This window comes from Rattus norvegicus, chromosome 16, assembly GCF_036323735.1.
Source record: "Rattus norvegicus strain BN/NHsdMcwi chromosome 16, GRCr8, whole genome shotgun sequence".
In the NCBI taxonomy this organism is placed as follows: domain Eukaryota; kingdom Metazoa; phylum Chordata; class Mammalia; order Rodentia; family Muridae; genus Rattus; species Rattus norvegicus.
The window spans coordinates 21920037-21939704 of NC_086034.1; the positions used below are offsets into that span (position 1 = coordinate 21920037).

General features: G+C 40.2%; 1 protein-coding gene across 1 annotated transcript in view; it reads right to left on the reverse strand.

The window, feature by feature from the left end:
- Positions 1-18972, reverse strand: part of LOC134482564 (uncharacterized) — a 34526-nt gene extending 15554 nt beyond the window's left edge. The window contains exons 1-3 of the mRNA XM_063275995.1: positions 18716-18972; positions 14092-14229; positions 13213-13342 (exon numbers count right to left, since the gene is read on the reverse strand). Of these exons, the coding sequence (XP_063132065.1) occupies positions 13213-13342; positions 14092-14229; positions 18716-18972 (525 nt within the window). The remainder of the gene's footprint in view (positions 1-13212; positions 13343-14091; positions 14230-18715) is intronic.
- Between the last annotated feature and the right edge of the window lie 696 nt (positions 18973-19668).

Sequence of the window (19668 nt, forward strand, 5' to 3'; positions counted from 1 at the left end):
GAGGGAGAGCTAAACCTTCAGAGAGGCAGACAAGCCTGGGAAACCAGAAGAGACTGCTGCCTGCACGCACATCTCGGACGCCAGAGGAAAAAGCCAAAGACCATCTGGAACCCTGGTGCACTGAAGTTCCCGGAAGGGGCGGCACAGGTCTTCCTGTTTGCTGCCGCTGCAGAGAGCCCCTGGGCAGCACCCCACGAGCGAACTTGAGCCTCAGGACCACAGGTAAGACCAAATATTCTGCTGCAAGAAAGCTGCCTGGTGAACTCAAGACACAGGCCCAAAGGAACAGCTGAAGACCTGTAGAGAGGAAAAACTACACGCCCGAAAGCAGAACACTCTGTCCCCATAACTGACTGAAAGAGAGGAAAACAGGTCTACAGCACTCCTGACACACAGGCTTATAGGACAGTCTAGCCACTGTCAGAAATAGCAGAACAAAGGAACACTAGAGATAATCTGATGGCGAGAGGCAAGCGCAGGAACCCAAGCAACAGAAACCAAGACTACATGCCATCATCAGAGCCCAATTCTCCCACCAAAACAAACATGGAATATCCAAACACACCAGAAAAGCAAGATCTAGTTTCAAAATCATATTTGATCATGATGCTGGAGGACTTCAAGAAAGACATGAACACACTTAGGGAAACACAGGAAAACATTAATAAACAAGTAGAAGCCTACAGAGAGGAATCGCAAAAATCCCTGAAAGAATTCCAGGAAAACACAATCAAACAGTTGAAGGAATTAAAAATGGAAATAGAAGCAATCAAGAAAGAACACATGGAAACAACCCTGGATATAGAAAACCAAAAGAAGAGACAAGGAGCTGTAGATACAAGCTTTACCAACAGAATACAAGAGATGGAAGAGAGAGTCTCAGGAGCAGAAGATTCCATAGAAATCATTGACTCAACTGTCAAAGATAATGTAAAGCGGAAAAAGCTACTGGTCCAAAACATACAGGAAATCCAGGACTCAATGAGAAGATCAAACCTAAGGATAATAGGTATAGAAGAGAGTGAAGACTCCCAGCTCAAAGGACCAGTAAATATCTTCAACAAAATCATAGAAGAAAACTTCCCTAACCTAAAAAAACAGATACCCATAGACATACAAGAAGCCTACAGAACTCCAAATAGATTGGACCAGAAAAGAAACACCTCCTGTCACATAATTGTCAAAACACCAAACGCACAAAATAAAGAAAGAATATTAAAAGCAGTAAGGGAAAAAGGTCAAGTAACATATAAAGGGAGACCTATCAGAATCACACCAGACTTCTCGCCAGAAACTATGAAGGCCAGAAGATCCTGGACTGATGTCATACAGACCCTAAGAGAACACAAATGCCAGCCCAGGTTACTGAATCCAGCAAAACTCTCAATTAACATTGATGGAGAAACCAAGATATTCCATGACAAAACCAAATTTACACAATATCTTTCTGCAAATCCAGCACTACAAAGGATAATAAATGGTAAAGCCCAACATAAGGAGGCAAGCTATACCCTAGAAGAAGCAAGAAACTAATCGTCTTGGCAACAAAACAAAGAGAATGAAAGCACACAAACATAACCTCACATCCAAATATGAATATAAAGGGAAACAATAATCACTATTCCTTAATATCTCTCAATATCAATGGCCTCAACTCCCCAATAAAAAGACATAGATTAACAAACTGGATACGCAACGAGGACCCTGCATTCTGCTGCCTACAGGAAACACACCTCAGAGACAAAGACAGACACTACCTCAGAGTGAAAGGCTGGAAAACAACTTTCCAAGCAAATGGTCAGAAGAAGCAAGCTGGAGTAGCCATTCTAATATCAAATAAAATCAATTTCCAACTAAAAGTCATCAAAAAAGATAAGGAAGGACACTTCATATTCATCAAAGGAAAAATCCACCAAGATGAACTCTCAATCCTAAATATCTATGCCCCAAATACAAGGGCACCTACATATGTAAAAGAAACCTTACTAAAGCTCAAAACACACATTGCACCTCACACAATAATAGTGGGAGATTTCAACACCCCACTCTCATCAATGGACAGATCATGGAAATAGAAATTAAACAGTGATGTCGACAGACTAAGAGAAGTATGAGCCAAATGGCCTTAACGGATATTTATAGAACATTCTATCCTAAAGCAAAAGGATATACCTTCTTCTCAGCTCCTCATGGTACTTTCTCCAAAATTGACCATATAATTGGTCAAAAAACGGGCCTCAACAGATACAGAAAGATAGAAATAATCCCGTGCGTGCTATCGGACCACCACGGCCTAAAACTGGTCTTCAATAACAATAAGGGAAGAATGCCCACATATACGTGGAAATTGAACAATGCTCTACTCAATGATAACCTGGTCAAGGAAGAAATAAAGAAAGAAATTAAAAACTTTTTAGAATTTAATGAAAATGAAGATACAATATACTCAAACTTATGGGACACAATGAAAGCTGTGCTAAGAGGAAAACACATAGCGCTGAGTGCCTGCAGAAAGAAACAGGAAAGAGCATATGTCAGCAGCTTGACAGCACACCTAAAAGCTCTAGAACAAAAAGAAGAAAATACACCCAGGAGGAGCAGAAGGCAGGAAATAATCAAACTCAGAGCTGAAATCAACCAAGTAGAAACAAAAAGGACCATAGAAAGAATCAACAGAACCAAAAGTTGGTTCTTTGAGAAAATCAACAAGATAGATAAACCCTTAGCCAGACTAATGAGAGGACACAGAGAGTGCGTCCAAATTAACAAAATCAGAAATGAAAAGGGAGACATAACTACAGATTCAGAGGAAATTCAAAAAATCATCAGATCTTACTATAAAAACCTATATTCAACAAAATTTGAAAATCTTCAGGAAATGGACAATTTCCTAGACAGATACCAGGTACCGAAGTTAAATCAGGAACAGATAAACCAGTTAAACAACCCCATAACTCCTAAGGAAATAGAAGCAGTCATTAAAGGTCTCCCAACCAAAAAGAGTCCAGGTCCAGACGGGTTTAGTGCAGAATTCTATCAAACCTTCATAGAAGACCTCATACCAATATTATCCAAACTATTCCACAAAATTGAAACAGATGGAGCCCTACCGAATTCCTTCTACGAAGCCACAATTACTCTTATACCTAAACCACACAAAGACACAACAAAGAAAGAGAACTTCAGACCAATTTCCCTTATGAATATCGACGCAAAAATACTCAATAAAATTCTGGCAAACCGAATTCAAGAGCACATCAAAACAATCATCCACCATGATCAAGTAGGCTTCATCCCAGGCATGCAGGGATGGTTTAGTATACGGAAAACCATCAACGTGATCCATTATATAAACAAACTGAAAGAACAGAACCACATGATCATTTCATTAGATGCTGAGAAAGCATTTGACAAAATTCAACACCACTTCATGATAAAAGTCCTGGAAAGAATAGGAATTCAAGGCCCATACCTAAACATAGTAAAAGCCATATACAGCAAACCAGTTGCTAACATTAAACTAAATGGAGAGAAACTTGAAGCAATCCCACTAAAATCAGGGACTAGACAAGGCTGCCCACTCTCTCCCTACTTATTCAATATAGTTCTTGAAGTTCTAGCCAGAGCAATCAGACAACAAAAGGAGATCAAAGGGATACAGATTGGAATAGAAGAAGTCAAAATATCACTATTTGCAGATGATATGATAGTACATTTAAGTGATCCCAAAAGTTCCACCAGAGAACTACTAAAGCTAATAAACAACTTCAGTAAAGTGGCTGGGTATAAAATTAACTCAAATAAATCAGTAGCCTTCCTCTACACAAAAGAGAAACAACCGAGAAAGAAATTAGGGAAACAACACCCTTCATAATAGACCCAAATAATATAAGGTACCTCGGTGTGACTTTAACCTAGCAAGTAAAAGATCTGTACAATAAGAACTTCAAGACTCTGAAGAAAGAAATTGAAGAAGACCTAAGAAGATGGAAAGATCTCCCATGCTCATGGATTGGCAGGATTAATATAGTAAAAATGGTCATCTTACCAAAAGCGATCTACAGATTCAATGCAATCCCCATCAAAATAACAATCCAATTCTTCAAAGAGTTAGACAGAACAATTTGCAAATTCATCTGGAATAACCAAAAACCCAGGATAGCTAAAACAATCCTCAACAATAAAAGGACTTCAGGGGGAATCACTATCCCTGAACTCAAGCAGTATTACAGAGCAATAGTGATAAAAACTGCATGGTATTGGTACAGAGACAGACAGATAGAACAATGGAACAGAACTGAAGACCCAGAAATGAACCCACACACCTATGGGCACTTGATTTTTGACAAAGGAGCCAAAACCATCCAATGGAAAAAAGATAGCATTTTCAGCAAATGGTGCTGGTTCAACTGGAGGTCAACATGTAGAAGAATGCAGATTGATCCATGCTTATCACCCTGTAAAAAGTTTAAGTCCAAGTGGATCAAGGAACTCCACATAAAACCTGATACACTCAAACTAATAGATGAAAAACTAGGGAAGCATCTGGAACACATGGGCACTGGAAAAAATTTCCTGAACAAAACACCAATGGCTTATGCTCTAAGATCAAGAATCGACATGGGATCTCATAAAACTGCAAAGCTTCTGTAAGGCAAAGGACACTGTGGTTCGACAAATCGGCAACCAACAGATTGGGAAAAGATCTTTACCAATCCTACAACAGATAGAGGCCTTATATCCAAAATAAACAAAGAACTCAAGAAGTTAGACCGCAGGGAGACAAATAACCCTATTAAAAATGGGGTTCAGAGCTAAACAAAGAATTCACAGCTGAGGAATGCCGAATGGCTGAGAAACACCTAAAGAAATGCTCAACATCTTTAGTCATAAGGGAAATGCAAATCAAAACAACCCTGAGATTTCACCTCACACCAGTGAGAATGGCTAAGATCAAAAAGTCAGGTGACAGCAGATGCTGGCAAGGATGCAGAGAAAGAGGAACACTCCTCCATTGTTGGTGGGATTGCAGACTGGTAAAACCAATCTGGAAATCAGTCTGGAGGATCCTCAGAAAATTGGACATTGAACTGCCTGAGGATCCAGCTATACCTCTCTTGGGCATATACCCAAAAGATGCCCCAACATATAAAAAAGACACGTGCTCCACTACATTCATAGCAGCCTTATTTATAATACCCAGAAGCTGGAAAGAACCCAGATGCCCTTCAACAGAGGAATGGATACAGAAAATGTGGTACATCTACACAATGGAATATTACTCAGCTATCAAAAACAATGCCTTTGTGAAATTCATAGGCAAATGGTTGGAACTGGAAAATATCATCCTGAGTGAGCTAACCCAATCACAGAAAAACACATATGGTATGCACTCATTGATAAGTGGATATTAGCCCAAATGCTTGAATTACCCTAGATGCATAGAACACATGAAACTCAAGATGGATGATCAAAATGTGAATACTTCACTCCTTCTTTGAAAGGGGAACAAGAATGCCCTTGGCAGGGAATAGAGAGGCAAAGATTAAAACAGAGACTGAAGTAACACCCATTAAGAGCCTGCCCCACATGTGGCCCATACATATACAGCCACCCAATTAGACAAGATGGATGAAGCAAAGAAGTGCAGACCGACAGGTGCCGGATGTAGATCTCTCCTGAGAGACACAGCCAGAATACAGGAAATACAGAGGTGAATGCCAGCAGCAAACCACTGAACTGAGAACAGGACCCCCGTTGAAGGAACCAGAGAAAGGACTGAAAGAGATTGAAGGGGATGAGATGCCATATGAACAACAATGCCAAGCAACCAGAGCTTCCAGGGACTAAGCCACTACCTAAAGACTATACATGGACTGACCCTGGACTCCGACCTCATAGGTAGCAATGAATGGCCTAGTAAGAGCACCAGTGGAAGGGGAAGCCCTGGGTCCTGCGAAGACTGAAACCCCAGTGAACGTGATTGTTGGGGGGAGGGCGGCAATAGGGGAGGAATGGGAGGGGAACATCCATAAAGAAGGGGAGTGGGAGGGGCCACGGAGATTTTGGCCCGGAAACTGGGAAAGGGAATAACACTTGAAATGTAAATAAGAAATACATAAGTTAATAAAAAAAAGAAAGTGATGTATACTTTCAAAATGGCATATTATCCCACTATTAAAAACAAAGGCAGAATGAATTTTGCAGGTAAATCAATGGAACTTGAGGATATCCTCCGGAGTCCAAACAGGACATGTGTGTTATGTACTCACTTATAGATGGTTATTGGCCAAAAATACAGACACCATGCTATTATCCACAGACTCAGAAAAGCTACACAAGAAGGAATGCACAAGTGAGGATGCCTGAATCTCACTTAAAGGAGTGCATAAAGCAGTCCTAAGAGGAAGACGGAAGGAGTGAACTGAATAGAGAAGAGATACGGAGGGCTATGGGATGGGTTTGGAATCAGGTGTGGGTAAGGAAGAGGAGAGATGGATGGATGGTCCTGAAAGTGAATGGAAATCTGCAACTGACAAGGGTGAAGTTTTTGTTTTTTTTTTTAATGAAAAAAGACAATGTGGGATACTATTCACCTACTAAAGACAAAGACATAATGACCTTTGCAGGTTAATGAATAGAACTTGAGAATATCTTCCTGAGTGACATAACCCAGACCCAAAAGACATGGATGGCGTATACTCACTTCTAAGTGGATATTAGCAATAAAGTACAGGATATCACTACTATACTCAGGACCAAAAGAAGATGAAGAAGAAAGGACCAAGAGAGGATTTTGAATCTAACTTAGAACATACCGGAAAATAATCAGAGGAGGCAGAGGAAGGAAAGAACTAGGTGGGAGTGGGTAAATTTGAGACAACTGAGTGTTTCAGGATCCGGTCTGGGGAGATACAGGGGAGATGGCTTGACAGCCATGAAAATGAATGGATAGCTGCAGCTGGCAGGGGTGGAGATGTCAAAAAAATTCACTTGGTCATCACATTAGATGCTGATAAAGCCGTTGATAAAATCAAGCACCCCTTCATGTTAAAAGTCTTAGAGACCTCAGTGATCAAATTTGCATACCTGAACCAGCCAATAAACACTAACAACTTATATGCAGAGAAACTTAAAACCAGAGAGTAAGCAAAGCTGCCCACATACAAAAGAGACCTCACAAAATCTACCAAAGAACTCCAACACCAAAGGTGATAAACCCTTACAGAAAAGTGTCTGAACAAGATTAACTCAAAAAACCAGCAGCCCTTCCTCATGCAACAGTTAAAAGGGATAAGAAAAATTTAGTCAAGCAAAACCCTTTACAGTAACCACAGATAACATTAAATAGCCCAGTACAACTCTAATCAAGCTACTTAAAGACCTGCCTGTCAAAAACTTTATGTCTCTGAAAAAGGAATTAACAGGACATCTGAAGATGGAAAGGTCTCCTATACTACAGATGGATAGGATTAACAAGGTGAAAATGGCCATCTTACAAAAAGCATCTTCACAGTCAATGCATTTCTCTTCAAAATTGCAAGACCATTTACAGATCTTGAAAGAGCAATTTTTTAAAAAACAAAAAACCCATGATAGCTGACAGATAGATAGATGATAGATAGATGATAGATACATAGATAGATAGATAGATAGATAGATAGATAGATAGATAGATAGATGATAGATAGATAGATATCTTGAATAATTAAATAATTTTTGGAGGTATCATCATCCCTGATATCAAGACATATCACAGAGCAATCATAACAAAAGCTGTATAGAATTAGTATAGAAACAAAAAGTTGACCGATGGAATCAAATCAAAGAAAAAACACACATACCTACCAACACATGATTTTGACGAAGGCAAAACCACACAATGGGGAAAATAGGAAAGTTTCTTCAACAAATGGTGCAGGTGTAACTGTATGTCTGCATGAAGAAGAATGCAAATAGATCTGTATTTCTCAACCTGCACAAAACTCAAGTTCATGTGGATGAAAGACCTTGACATTGAAGCAGAAACTTCAATATACTGAGGACAGTACAGTAGACAATTTCCTGAACAGCACACCACTGTCCCAGCCTCTGAGATCAACGATTGATAAATGGGGACTCACAAAACTTAAAAACCTTTGTAAAGCAAAGGACACCATCAAAAGGACAAAAGAGAAGCCTACATTTTGGGAAAAGATCGTCATCAGTCTTACACTTCCAGAGAAATAATGGTTAAAATATATAAAATGCCCAAAAAGTTAGACAGCAATAAACCAATCTGAATATGGTGTACAGTGGTAAACGGAGCATTCCCAGCCGAGGATGCTCAGGAGGCCGAGAGACATCAAATGCTCATCTTCTGTCATCACTGAATGCAGATCAGACGGACGCTGAGTCCATCCTACACCAGTCAGAGCAGCCAGAATCAAAACCTCAAGTGACAGCCATGCTGACAAGGATATTGAGCAAAGGGAACATTCCTCCATTGTTGGTGGGAGAAACATTAAAATCCCTTTTCTTTTTTTTTTTTTCTTTTTTTCAGAGCTGGGGACCGAACCCAGGGCCTTGCGCTTGCTAGGCAAGTGCTCTACCACTGAGCTAAATCCCCAACCCCTAAAATCCCTTTTGAAAAGCAATTTGGCGGGTTTTTTTTTCCAAAAATTTTGAAATAGTTTTTACCTTAAGACACAACTATGTCAATCATGGGCATATACCCCAAACTCGCTCCACCATACCACCCAAGCACACTTGCTTAACTATGTTCATAAAACTTCTCCTTGTAATAGCCATGGACAGGAGACAACTGAAAAACTGATTAAGGAAATGTGGTATATTTGCACAATGAAATAATACTCGGCTATGAAAACCATGGAATTTGAGAAAATTGCAGGCAAATGGATGGGATTGGCAAACATCATATTGGATGAGGTAACTGAAACCGAGAAGGACAGGCATGGTATGTACTCACTTAAAGGTGAGGACCTTAGCAGCCATAAATTACAGAATAACCAGGCCACAGTGCACAGACCTAAAGAAGCTAAGTAATGAGGGCCCAAGGGAAGATGCGTGAATCTCACTCAGGAGGGAAAATGAAATAGATATCAGGATTCGATTGAGGGAGGGAAATTTGTGGGAGATGGGGAAGGGAACTAAGGTGCAGAGCAGGTGTGGTGTGGGAGCTGGGACAGAAGATACCAGTGGAGAGGCATCTCTGTGGTGAAACAAAGACCAGGAACCATGGGGGCTCTTAGCAGTCTATCTATGGAGCTGAGACTTGCAGAGCCTACTAGCAGCAGGTGATATGCAGCTTTCAGTGGTCATCTTCTGTACACAGGGGAGACTTCCAGGAGAAGGAGGAGAACACCAAAGCACTCAGAAAAACATCAACCCAAAATTTATCCTACCACCAAGATATGCAGGTTAAAATGGAACGGACATTAAGGAGATACCAAACCAATAACTGGACCAACTTGAGACCCACCCTGTGGGAGAGAGCCAGTCTTTGACTCCATTAATGATATTTTGCTATGCTTGCAGACAGAAGCCTTGGATAATTCTTCTGAGAGTCTTCATCAAGCCCTGGATAGAAACAGATGTACACACCCACAGCCAAATAAATATCAGGTGGAGGTTGGGGCGTCTTGTGAAAGAGTTGGGTGAAGGATATTGAATTCAAAGGAGGACAGTGCCATTGAAGGTTCAGAAACACAACAAGAAAACCTACAGATTAACCAACAGGGGCCCATGAGGGCTCACAGGGACTGAACCACCTATCAAAGAGCACATCAGGGCTGCACATAGACCCCATATTCAGAGGTAGCAGACGTGCAGCTTCACGTGCTCTTCATGTGGACTCCTGGTTTACTGAAGTGAGGGCAGGTTCTCATTCTGTTGCCTGCATTTGGATTCCTTTCTGCTAGCTGGGCTGCCTTGTGTGGTCACAGTAGGAGAGGAGCTAAAATGTCCGCACTATTTTATCTAGGGTGAATAAGACCAGCTACAATATAGTAAATTTATATATGATATAAAAATCTTACCTTCCAAAAATCTTACATGCTTCACTTCTTTTTTATGTGCTGGTCTTCTTGCACTGTGGCATAGATTTATAAGTTATGGTTATTGTACTATTCATAAGAAAAACATTTAGCGAGCATTTGAAGCCCTTTATATTTCAGTCCCCTGTATCTTAGTTTAGATGTTCACAAACAATGTTTTTTGAAACCGGATCTCACTATGTAGCCATGCTGGTCTGAAACCCACGCCATAGACCATGTTGTACTTAACTCACAAAGGTCTGTGTGTCTCCTCCCTCTCACAGTCTGGGATGTAATTCATGGAACTACAGGTCTAGTCAAACAATTTTGAATTTATTTTTCAGCAATTCACTATGACTGTTGACTGGTATCCTTGCGACTTTCTCAAGAGAAAACATGAGGCATGGTTAGCTTTTAAATAGAACACAAACTAAAAGGCTCAAGCATGCATACACACAATCAGTCAATCAATCTCTCTCTCTCTCTCTCTCTCTCTCTCTCTCTCTCTCTGACTCTCTGTCTCTCTCTGTCTCTCTCTCTGTCTCTCTCTGTCTCTCTCTCTCTGTGTCTCTCTCTCTCTGTCTCTGTCTCTCTCTGTCTCTGTCTCTCTCTGTCTCTCTCTCTCTCTCTCTCTCTCTCTCTCTCTCTCTCTCTCTCTCTCCTCCCTCCCTCTTAAAAACTCTAAAGAGAATATTTGCCTTGCTCAGGGATGTATGGCAGTAGACTCTTAGGGAACACTAGGAGGAAAGATTCCAGGTCTGCAAGGAGATAAGAACCCCAGAGGACAAACAACAAAGTGAAATAACCTGGACACCTGGGGCTCTCAGAGACTGAACCACCAACCACAGAACATACACGGGCTGGACTCACACCTTCCCACTCATATGTAGCAGAAGAGCAGCTAGGTTTTCATATGGGTCCCAGTCAACTGGGATGGGGCCTATCAAAAAGCTGTTGCTTATACATGGGATACCTCCTTCTAGCTGAGTTGCATTGTCTGACCTTGGAGAGAGAGGAAGTGTCTACCCTTGCAGAGACTTGAAGTGCCAGGGTGTGGGGATACATAGGGGATCCATGACTGCTCGGAGGTGAAGGGGAAGGGGAACCGGAAAGGACTGTGGAATAGGGAGACTGAGACAGGGTCAGTGAGTTTGATGTAAAATGAATAAGAAAAAATAAAATTAAATATTTCAAAGAGCATTAAGTTTTGAAAGGAGAGTGAGCTCTCTCTAGAAAGGCTCACCTTAAAGCACAGATCTGTTGTCTGGAAATAATGGCTCAACATAAACATTAGGTAAACATGTGTACTAAACAGGGATTTTCAGCATAATAATTTTATTTCATATGGAAGGGAATATAGCTTTGTAAGATCAATTTTTTTAGAGCTAAACATTCACAAAATCTAGGAGAAGATTTATAATTCTAAAATACCAGAATATGTGGAAGGAAATGAACTATTTATATATCCACATTAAAAGCTCCATCTGAAATGTGACACAAAAATGTCTTGGACTGCAATATCACCAACATTGCTAGTTAATTACAGGATGAAAGTTTACCGAACACCTCCTAGCAAAAGGTAGTTTTCTACTGCATTGGACATTTCAAACAGATCATTAGGAAACACTATTTATTACCTGTGATTATGTAACATATAATTCTAAAGATATGGCTTATACTGTCACTTTTAAGGTCAGAAATTATAAAATTTCAGACTCAGGGACTGGGGGTGTTTATTCATGGTAGAACATTTGCCAATGACACACATGACCTTTAATTCAGTGGCAAACTGTGTCAAAATAAAAAATACTGAAGTGGACCAACAGCTGATCTAGCTTATTCTTTGTCTTGGTTCATGACTCACGAACTGAACTACTGAGCTATGTAGTACTCCTGGTACTGCTGTTCTTTTGTTGTGTTGGAACAGTCTCTTTTCTAGCTCATATTTCGTGTGTAATAAGCTTTCTAAATATTTCTCTCAGAGTTTTTCAAATCATTTAATATCATATTAATATTCCTGACTTAAGCAATTCTCACCATCAAGAACAACACTAAGATTGTAGAAGAGAAGAAACTGTACCTGTTTGACACTTGCACGGCCTGTGCATCTGCACTCATTGATTCTAAGAAGTTTATCATTTCAGTCTGATTTTCATATGTTGCAAGTTGCAGTGGTGTCAAGCCATACTGTAAAGAAAACAATATTACATTTTATAAAACAACTTGTTTCTCAACTGAAAGTTCATCACAGATTTTGTGAACATAAACACACACTGTACTGAGTCACAAGGCATCATTTTTCCTACAACACCTGCTGTGCTTTCCACACACAGCTCTCTTCTTCCCTTTGACACATCTTTTGTCTACACAACACTGCATATGAACACCAATCCCTTCCAGAATTTTCCCCAAACACTCAATGGTTCCAATCTTCTTAGCTCCAAAAACTAGGACCTCCATGGACACAACCCCAAAATATAAAGTTTGGTATGCCCCTGTTGAAGGAGTGTGCTCAAGAGGTATCTGGAGCAGAGTTTCTCAATCTGCACTCCAAATATATTTCTTTTCTAAACTAAGAATTATCTCCCAAGGGCAATAGCATCTTCTATGAATACCAAAACTTTTGAAAATCATAAAAATGTTTTGTATATTTTCTCAATGATCAGATTTTCTAATTTGCCTGACACCTCTCTCCTTTCCCAGTCTGCCCTCATCCCTGAGCCAAACACACATCAATACCTTCTTAGCAGCAACCCAGTTCTATATATTCTACATTCATTAAACTTGAAATGTATTTCTTTTCCTTGTTGGTGTAGATGTGATGTGATGTGATGTGTGTGTGTGTGTGTGTATGTGTGTGTATGTGTCTGTGTGTGTCTGTGTGTGTGTGTGTGTGTGTGTGTAATCCTAAAGCCTATAATCTTGAATTTCAAACTTAAAGTCAACGCTGAGACAAAATATGCTATTCTGTGGGTTTTTTGGCACTAATTATAAATACACACACACACACACACACACACACACACACACACACATATATATATATTTAAAGAGAAAAAGCGTTCCTCTGAACACATTCAGTGAGAATGCTTGAGGTTCTGCATGTAGAAAATAGGTCTGAGTGTCCCAGCTAGAAGTAGCTAGAAGTGCATTGGGAATGAAGTTGAATGACCTTTACCTCTGTTTTGGCTTCAATATCTACGTTGTACTCCAGGAGCATCTTTACAATTGCTATGCTGCCCCTGGAAATGGCATGGTGAAAGGCTGTATTCCCACTGTAATCCATCAAATTTGGATTAGCATTGTGCCTGAGCAATACACAAACACAATGTGTGTTGTCCCGCTGCGCAGCCTGTGGAAATTGTACAAAGAAATACATCTTCACTTCAAGGAAGCCAAGGGAGACATTTCTACAATGGCACTGAATAGTTTCTCTGAAATCAGACAGAGTTTTAGTTATTCATATTTTCCCTCCATTTTGACACAAGGTCTTCTTAAATACTCCAGGCTTGACTCATTTAATGATCTCCCCACCACATCTTTTTCCAAGTGGTAGAATTAAGGGGTTCTACCAACCCACCTAGATGTCCTAAGCACTCAGGTCTGTGCTGGTTGGCTGTCACAATGCAGAGATTGCTTGTTTGCTTAGATTTTGTTCTTTTTGCCAATGTGATACATGCTTAATACACCTGGAAAGATCCTCACTTGAGGAATTGGACTGGCCTCTGGGGCACTGTGTGGAACTATTTTTTTTTTATTTAGACAGAAGTAGGAAAGCCCAAGGTCTTGTGGTAGGGGCATGCCTGAGTTCAAAGTTGTATAAAAAAAAGCTGACCAAACCTGGGTAAAAGCCATGGAAAGCTGCATTCTCCCCTGATCTCTAGTTTAGTTCTTCCCCCCAGTTCCTGATTTGATTTCCTGACCAGGTTTCCCATGAGGATCAACTGGGATGAATAAATGTAAGCTAAATAACTTTTTCCTCTCCTGAGTAAGTTTTGGTCTGTGTTTTCTCACAACAACAGAAACCAAACAAGGACACCTCTAATCCATTTCATACCAAAACAGATGGCCAATAGCTACCTTAATCAACGGTGTGCAGCCTTCATCATCCTGGATGTTAATGTTGGACTTATTTTCTAATAACAGTGTCACTACATCTGGATGGTTGTGGGCACTCGCATAATGCAGCGATGTCCTGCAAATTGAAAACACATTTAGCAACATCTCTGAATTCCCAGTAAGACTATCATCACCTGTAAGTACTACATAATATGAAGGTGATTTCTATCTGATGGAAGAAAGTAACTACAATGTTCTTATTTATTGAGGTCTACTCGAATGTTCATTTACTGTGCTAGGGATATGGTACATGACTCTTCCTATTTAAGGCAGGTGTTCTATCCTGACCTTCTTCGCTGCTCAAAGCAGCCTGTCTGAATCCTAGAAAAGTTCCCAAATTGATCTCAGCTTGAATTTAACTCATACTCTAATATCTGGAACTTACTAGTTACTCCTCGGTATTTTCAGGAGCTCCATGACTCCATGTCCCCATCCAAGGGATGAACATTAAACATATCTTAATAGGGGCTACTCTGATGTTTCAGTTCGAATGGGGAAGAAATCTGCTACAACACTACAAGCATTTCCAGCTCCTGAGAGCTCAGCATTTCCTGATCATGGTAATGATTTCTCTTCCTAGTGATAACAAACAGAACTATTCTGTGAGAGAAAAACAGGATTTTATCAGCAGTACACATAAAAAAATTCATATAAAAGAAGTTTACATTTCTTAATCCTCCTATCTTATCCATTGTGGTTACCTTCATTTTCATTCACATTTTACCCTCTCTAAGAATGGAAGGTCATTTATCCTTTTTATTATTTTACAACTATAATTAGCAATACTTTTAGCACTTTACAAAATTAAAGGTAATTATCATGCAACCCATTGTGGCCTACATTAAACAAAATATGTCACAATCAACAGGTAAGTGGCAATTTTACCGGTCACTTGCATCTATGTACATTTTTAACAGTGAACAAAATATAAGCCCTCAGTCCTCAATACTTTCTTTTATTTTTATTTTCACATTTCATTTTTTATGCCCATATGTAACACTTCTATACTCGGTATAGAAACCAGGACCTCATGCTTTGCCGTATATTGATCAATGTGCCCATGGACTCACACCAAAATCAGGTAAATATTGCTACAAGGTAATAACCTATGGTGGCATAGCTGCCTTGCTTGAGATTCATAGAGTTTCAGTAAAATGAAAGGAGGGTTCCAAAGAGTAATGTTCATTTCATGTTATATTTAAATTTATAGAATGTAAGGAAGCTTGACTGGGCAGAGAAATGAAGTTTTACAAATGGGAAGATCTTGAGAGATATTAGAACGTGTATTCTACACAGGGGATATCTAAGTTACATGTGGGGAATAAATGGACTGACAGAATGAAAAATTACCATTGGACAATTCAGTGTTTTTAAAGAAAATATTCAATGAACAGAAGAATATTTTAAAACTAAACTTCATTCTTGTATTCTTTATATGAAGCTCCACCTTAAAGACTAATTAACATCTTAGAATAACAAAATGATCAAGAAGCATGTGAACTAGGGAAAATATGCTGGTGTGTCATCGATTCCCCTTCAACCATAAAGACAGGATATAAGAATGAGGTGCTAACCTTTAAAAGTCTTGGAAAAATCAGGAATTCAAAGCTTACTATAAACATAGGAAAAGCAATATACAGCAAACCAATAGCCTACATCAAACTAAATTGAGAGAAAGTTGAAGGAATACCACTAAAATCAGGGAGTAGTCAAGGATGCCCCCTTAAACAAATTCAGCAAAGTGGCTGGATACAAAATTAACTCAAACAAATCAGTAGCCTTTCTCTATTCAAAGGATGAATAGGCTAAGAAAGGAATTAGGGAAACAACACCTTCAGAATAATCACAAATAAAATAAAATAACCCAGTGTGACTCTAACCAAGCAAGTGAAAATCCTGTTCGATAAGAACTTCAAGTCTCTGAAGAAAGAATAGAAGATCTCATAAGATGGAAAGATCTCCCATTCTCACAGATTGGCAGGATTAACATTATAAAATTGGGCATCTGTCCAAAAGCAATCTACTGATTCGACGCAATCTCCATCAAAATTCTAACTCCATTCCCCATGGAGGTAGAAAGAGCGATTTGGAAATTCACTTGCATTAACAAAAAAACAGGATCCTGAGAACTATACTCAACAAGAAAAAAAATTCTGGGGGAATCACCCTCCCTAACCTTAAGCTGTATTACAGAGCAATAGTGATAAAAATGTTATGATACTGGTACAGCGATAGGCAAGTAGATCAATGGAATAGAATAGGAGACCCAGAAATGAACCCATACACCTACCTATGGTCACTTGATTTTTAACAAAAGAACTAAAACCATCTAGTGGGAAAAAGATAGCTTTTTCAACAACTGGTGCTGAATCAACTGGCACTCAGCATGTAGACTGCAAATCATTCCTTTCTTATCACCCTGTACACAGTTAAAATCCAAGCAAATCAAGGATCTCCACATAAAACCAGATATTCTCAACTTAAAAGAAGAAAACATGGGGAAGAGCCTAGACTACATGAGCCTGGAATACTTGGGAAAATTTCCTGAACAGAACAGCAATAGTTTATTCTCCAAGATCAAGAATCAACAAATGGGACCTCATCAAATTGCAAAGCTTCTGTAAGGCAAAGAGTACTGTCATTAGAAAAAAATGGCTACTAACAGATTGGAAAAGATTTTTATGATTCCTACATCTGATAGAAGGCTTACATCCAATATACACATAGAATTCAAGTAGTTAGACTCCGGAGAATCAAATTACTCTATTACAAAATGGGGAGCAGAGCTAAACAAAGAATTCTCAATTGAGGAATATCAAATGGCCAAAAAGAACCTAAAGGACTGGTCAACATCTTTAGTCATCAGAGAAAATGCAAATCAGTATCACCCTGTGATTCAATGCCACACCAGTCAGAATGGCTAAGATCAAAACTCAGGCAACAGAGGTAGGCGAGGATTTGGAGAAGGAGGAACACTCCTCCTTTGTAGGTGGGAGAGCAAGCTGGGACAACTCTGGAAATCTGTTTGGAGGACCCAGCTTTACACACTCCTGTGCATATACACAAAAAGGGCTCCAACATAAAACAAAGAAACATATTCCATTACATTCACAACAGCCTTATTTACAATAGCCAGGAGCTGGAGAGAACCCAGATGTCCGTTCATCTAAAGAGTTCACATGGAAAGACCCCTGGCTTCAACTGCATATGTAGCAGAGGATGGCCTTGTTGGGCACCAATAAGAGGAGAAGCCCGTGGTCCTGCCAAGGCTCTAGCCCCAGTGGAACGGAATGCTAAGGCGGGGAATCCGGAAGGAGTGGGCAAACGGGTGGGGGTGAACCCTCATATAAGAGGAGGAGGGACGATGAGCAAGGGGGTTCATGGTAAGAACCCACACACACACAGAGAAAAAGGAATGAGGGGCTGGGGTAGTTGTTAAAACTCAATTGGTAAAGCATTTGTCCTGAAAACCTGACTGCTGATCTTGGGATAAGGGGATCCGCAAAGCTCACTTGCCTACAAGTGTGAGGATCAGTGTGCACAAAGACAGTAAATAAAGCACACCATGGACTTGCTTGAGTGGAGTCTCCAGAACAGAGGGACGATGGGCTGGAACCCACAGGGAGGCCTGCTTGCCTGAGCTCAGGCCTTAGAACCCCATGGTGGTACAACATAACTAGCAGTCGACATTGTCTCTGACCACCACACCCTAAGCTCCACACGTGTGGGGCACAGGAAGTGAGATGAGGACAATCTCTGTCCTTCACATGTGTATCGATGTAAAAACAACAGTACAGAAGGTGATTACATGGGAGCATGGTCACAGTTCCAGTTCTAAATGTCTTTGATCCATTATTATTTTATACTATATTATTATATTGTATCATATACATTATATTATATTATACATTATTATATTGCATCATATTATGTATTAAGAAAGTCGTCATAGAAACAGGGGGAGTGGGAAGTGGGATGGAAGAGGCAGGACAGGACATAACATTGAAATGTAAATGTATGAACTATCTAATAAAAATGAAAAAACAGAAAACAACAACAACAAAGAAGAAAGAAAATCTAGATAGGGGTCTTGGCAATAACAGCTCTAGTTTTGTTTAGTAGAGAACTCAGTTTGATTGCTAAGACACACAGGGCAGCTCACAACTGTCTATAGCTGCAGTTCCAGGGGATCCTGCACCAGGTTCTATCACAATGGTACACAGAAAATACACAGAGGCAAAACAACGGTATTTATGTGTGTGAGTGTGTGTGTGTCTTTTTGTATGTTTACAAAATGTAAGGGTTAACATAAGAATAAAATTATGTAGTTTCATTAAGGCCTAGGAGCTGCTGTTCCACAGTGTGGAGGTCTCATACGACTAAGAGCATTTAGCAGGTATAAAACCCAGGGGTCCCCAGTGAAAATGAGCCTATGTATGACCACTCTCTACCCTCAGATTGTAGCCCTGGAAGTTGATTTGTCTTCCTCCTTAGCCCTGAGTGTCCCTAACAGTTCCTACCCTCCTCCTTTTACTCCCCTCATCAATTTGAAGCCCCATTACCTGCCCCTCCAATCAGATTCATCCACATGATGATGACACTCATGGATCATACTTTCAATTTTCTCCACGTCCCCAACACAGGCCGCTCTTTGTAATCGACCCACGGGATCATACCCGATCAGATAGAGGGGAAATTTCGTCGTTTTCTTTTGACGCAGGCATCCAAAACCAGGACAGGAGCGCCACAGACGGGTGTACCAGCGTCCCCTTCTGGGGAACTTCAATGCCAGAGCATCATATTCAAAATCTTCCTCCATTATGGAGCTCTAGGGCCGCCCAGGACCTTCTTACCCTCTCTTCCCTCCCATTTAGCTACTCTCCACCTCCCAAATTATACGATAAGAGTTTGCTAAAATCACCAATTCTTGCCAAAGAAGTGTAGGCAAGACCTGCTCGTTCAGGGTTAACTGAACTATACTTCATCACCTAGCAACACAGCTGCACTGGCACCACCATAGTGACATGCTCTGAGCTCACAATGGAGCTGGCTTACGGACTGTACCCTATCCTTATGCTCCATGTGTGCCCACCTCAGACTCCACTGTTAGGAGCCCAGCCCCCTCAGTGCTTGTTCAAAGCTCTGTCAATGTTGACGCTGAAGTAGATCCATTTGCATGGCCTTCAAAGGGAATACTGAGGGCAGTAAGGGAAGCCATTGCAATCTGTAACCCTAAGACTGGCCTGATGGACCTAAAAAAATCATCCTGATTTAGCAAACCCAGACCCAAAACAACAAACATTTCATGTGTCTGCTGTTAAGGATGTTAGGTTTTAAGTATCTGATATGAGAACTACAATCTGGATAACCACACAGGATTCCTGACTATCTACTAGGGAACTAGGGGGCAGAAGAATATCGCCCCAGGAAGAGGAAGGAGTGTATAGTGTTGGGAAGAGATAAAAGCTAGAATAGGAGGGGTTAATGAGAGGGAACTGGGAGAAATGGGTAGAGG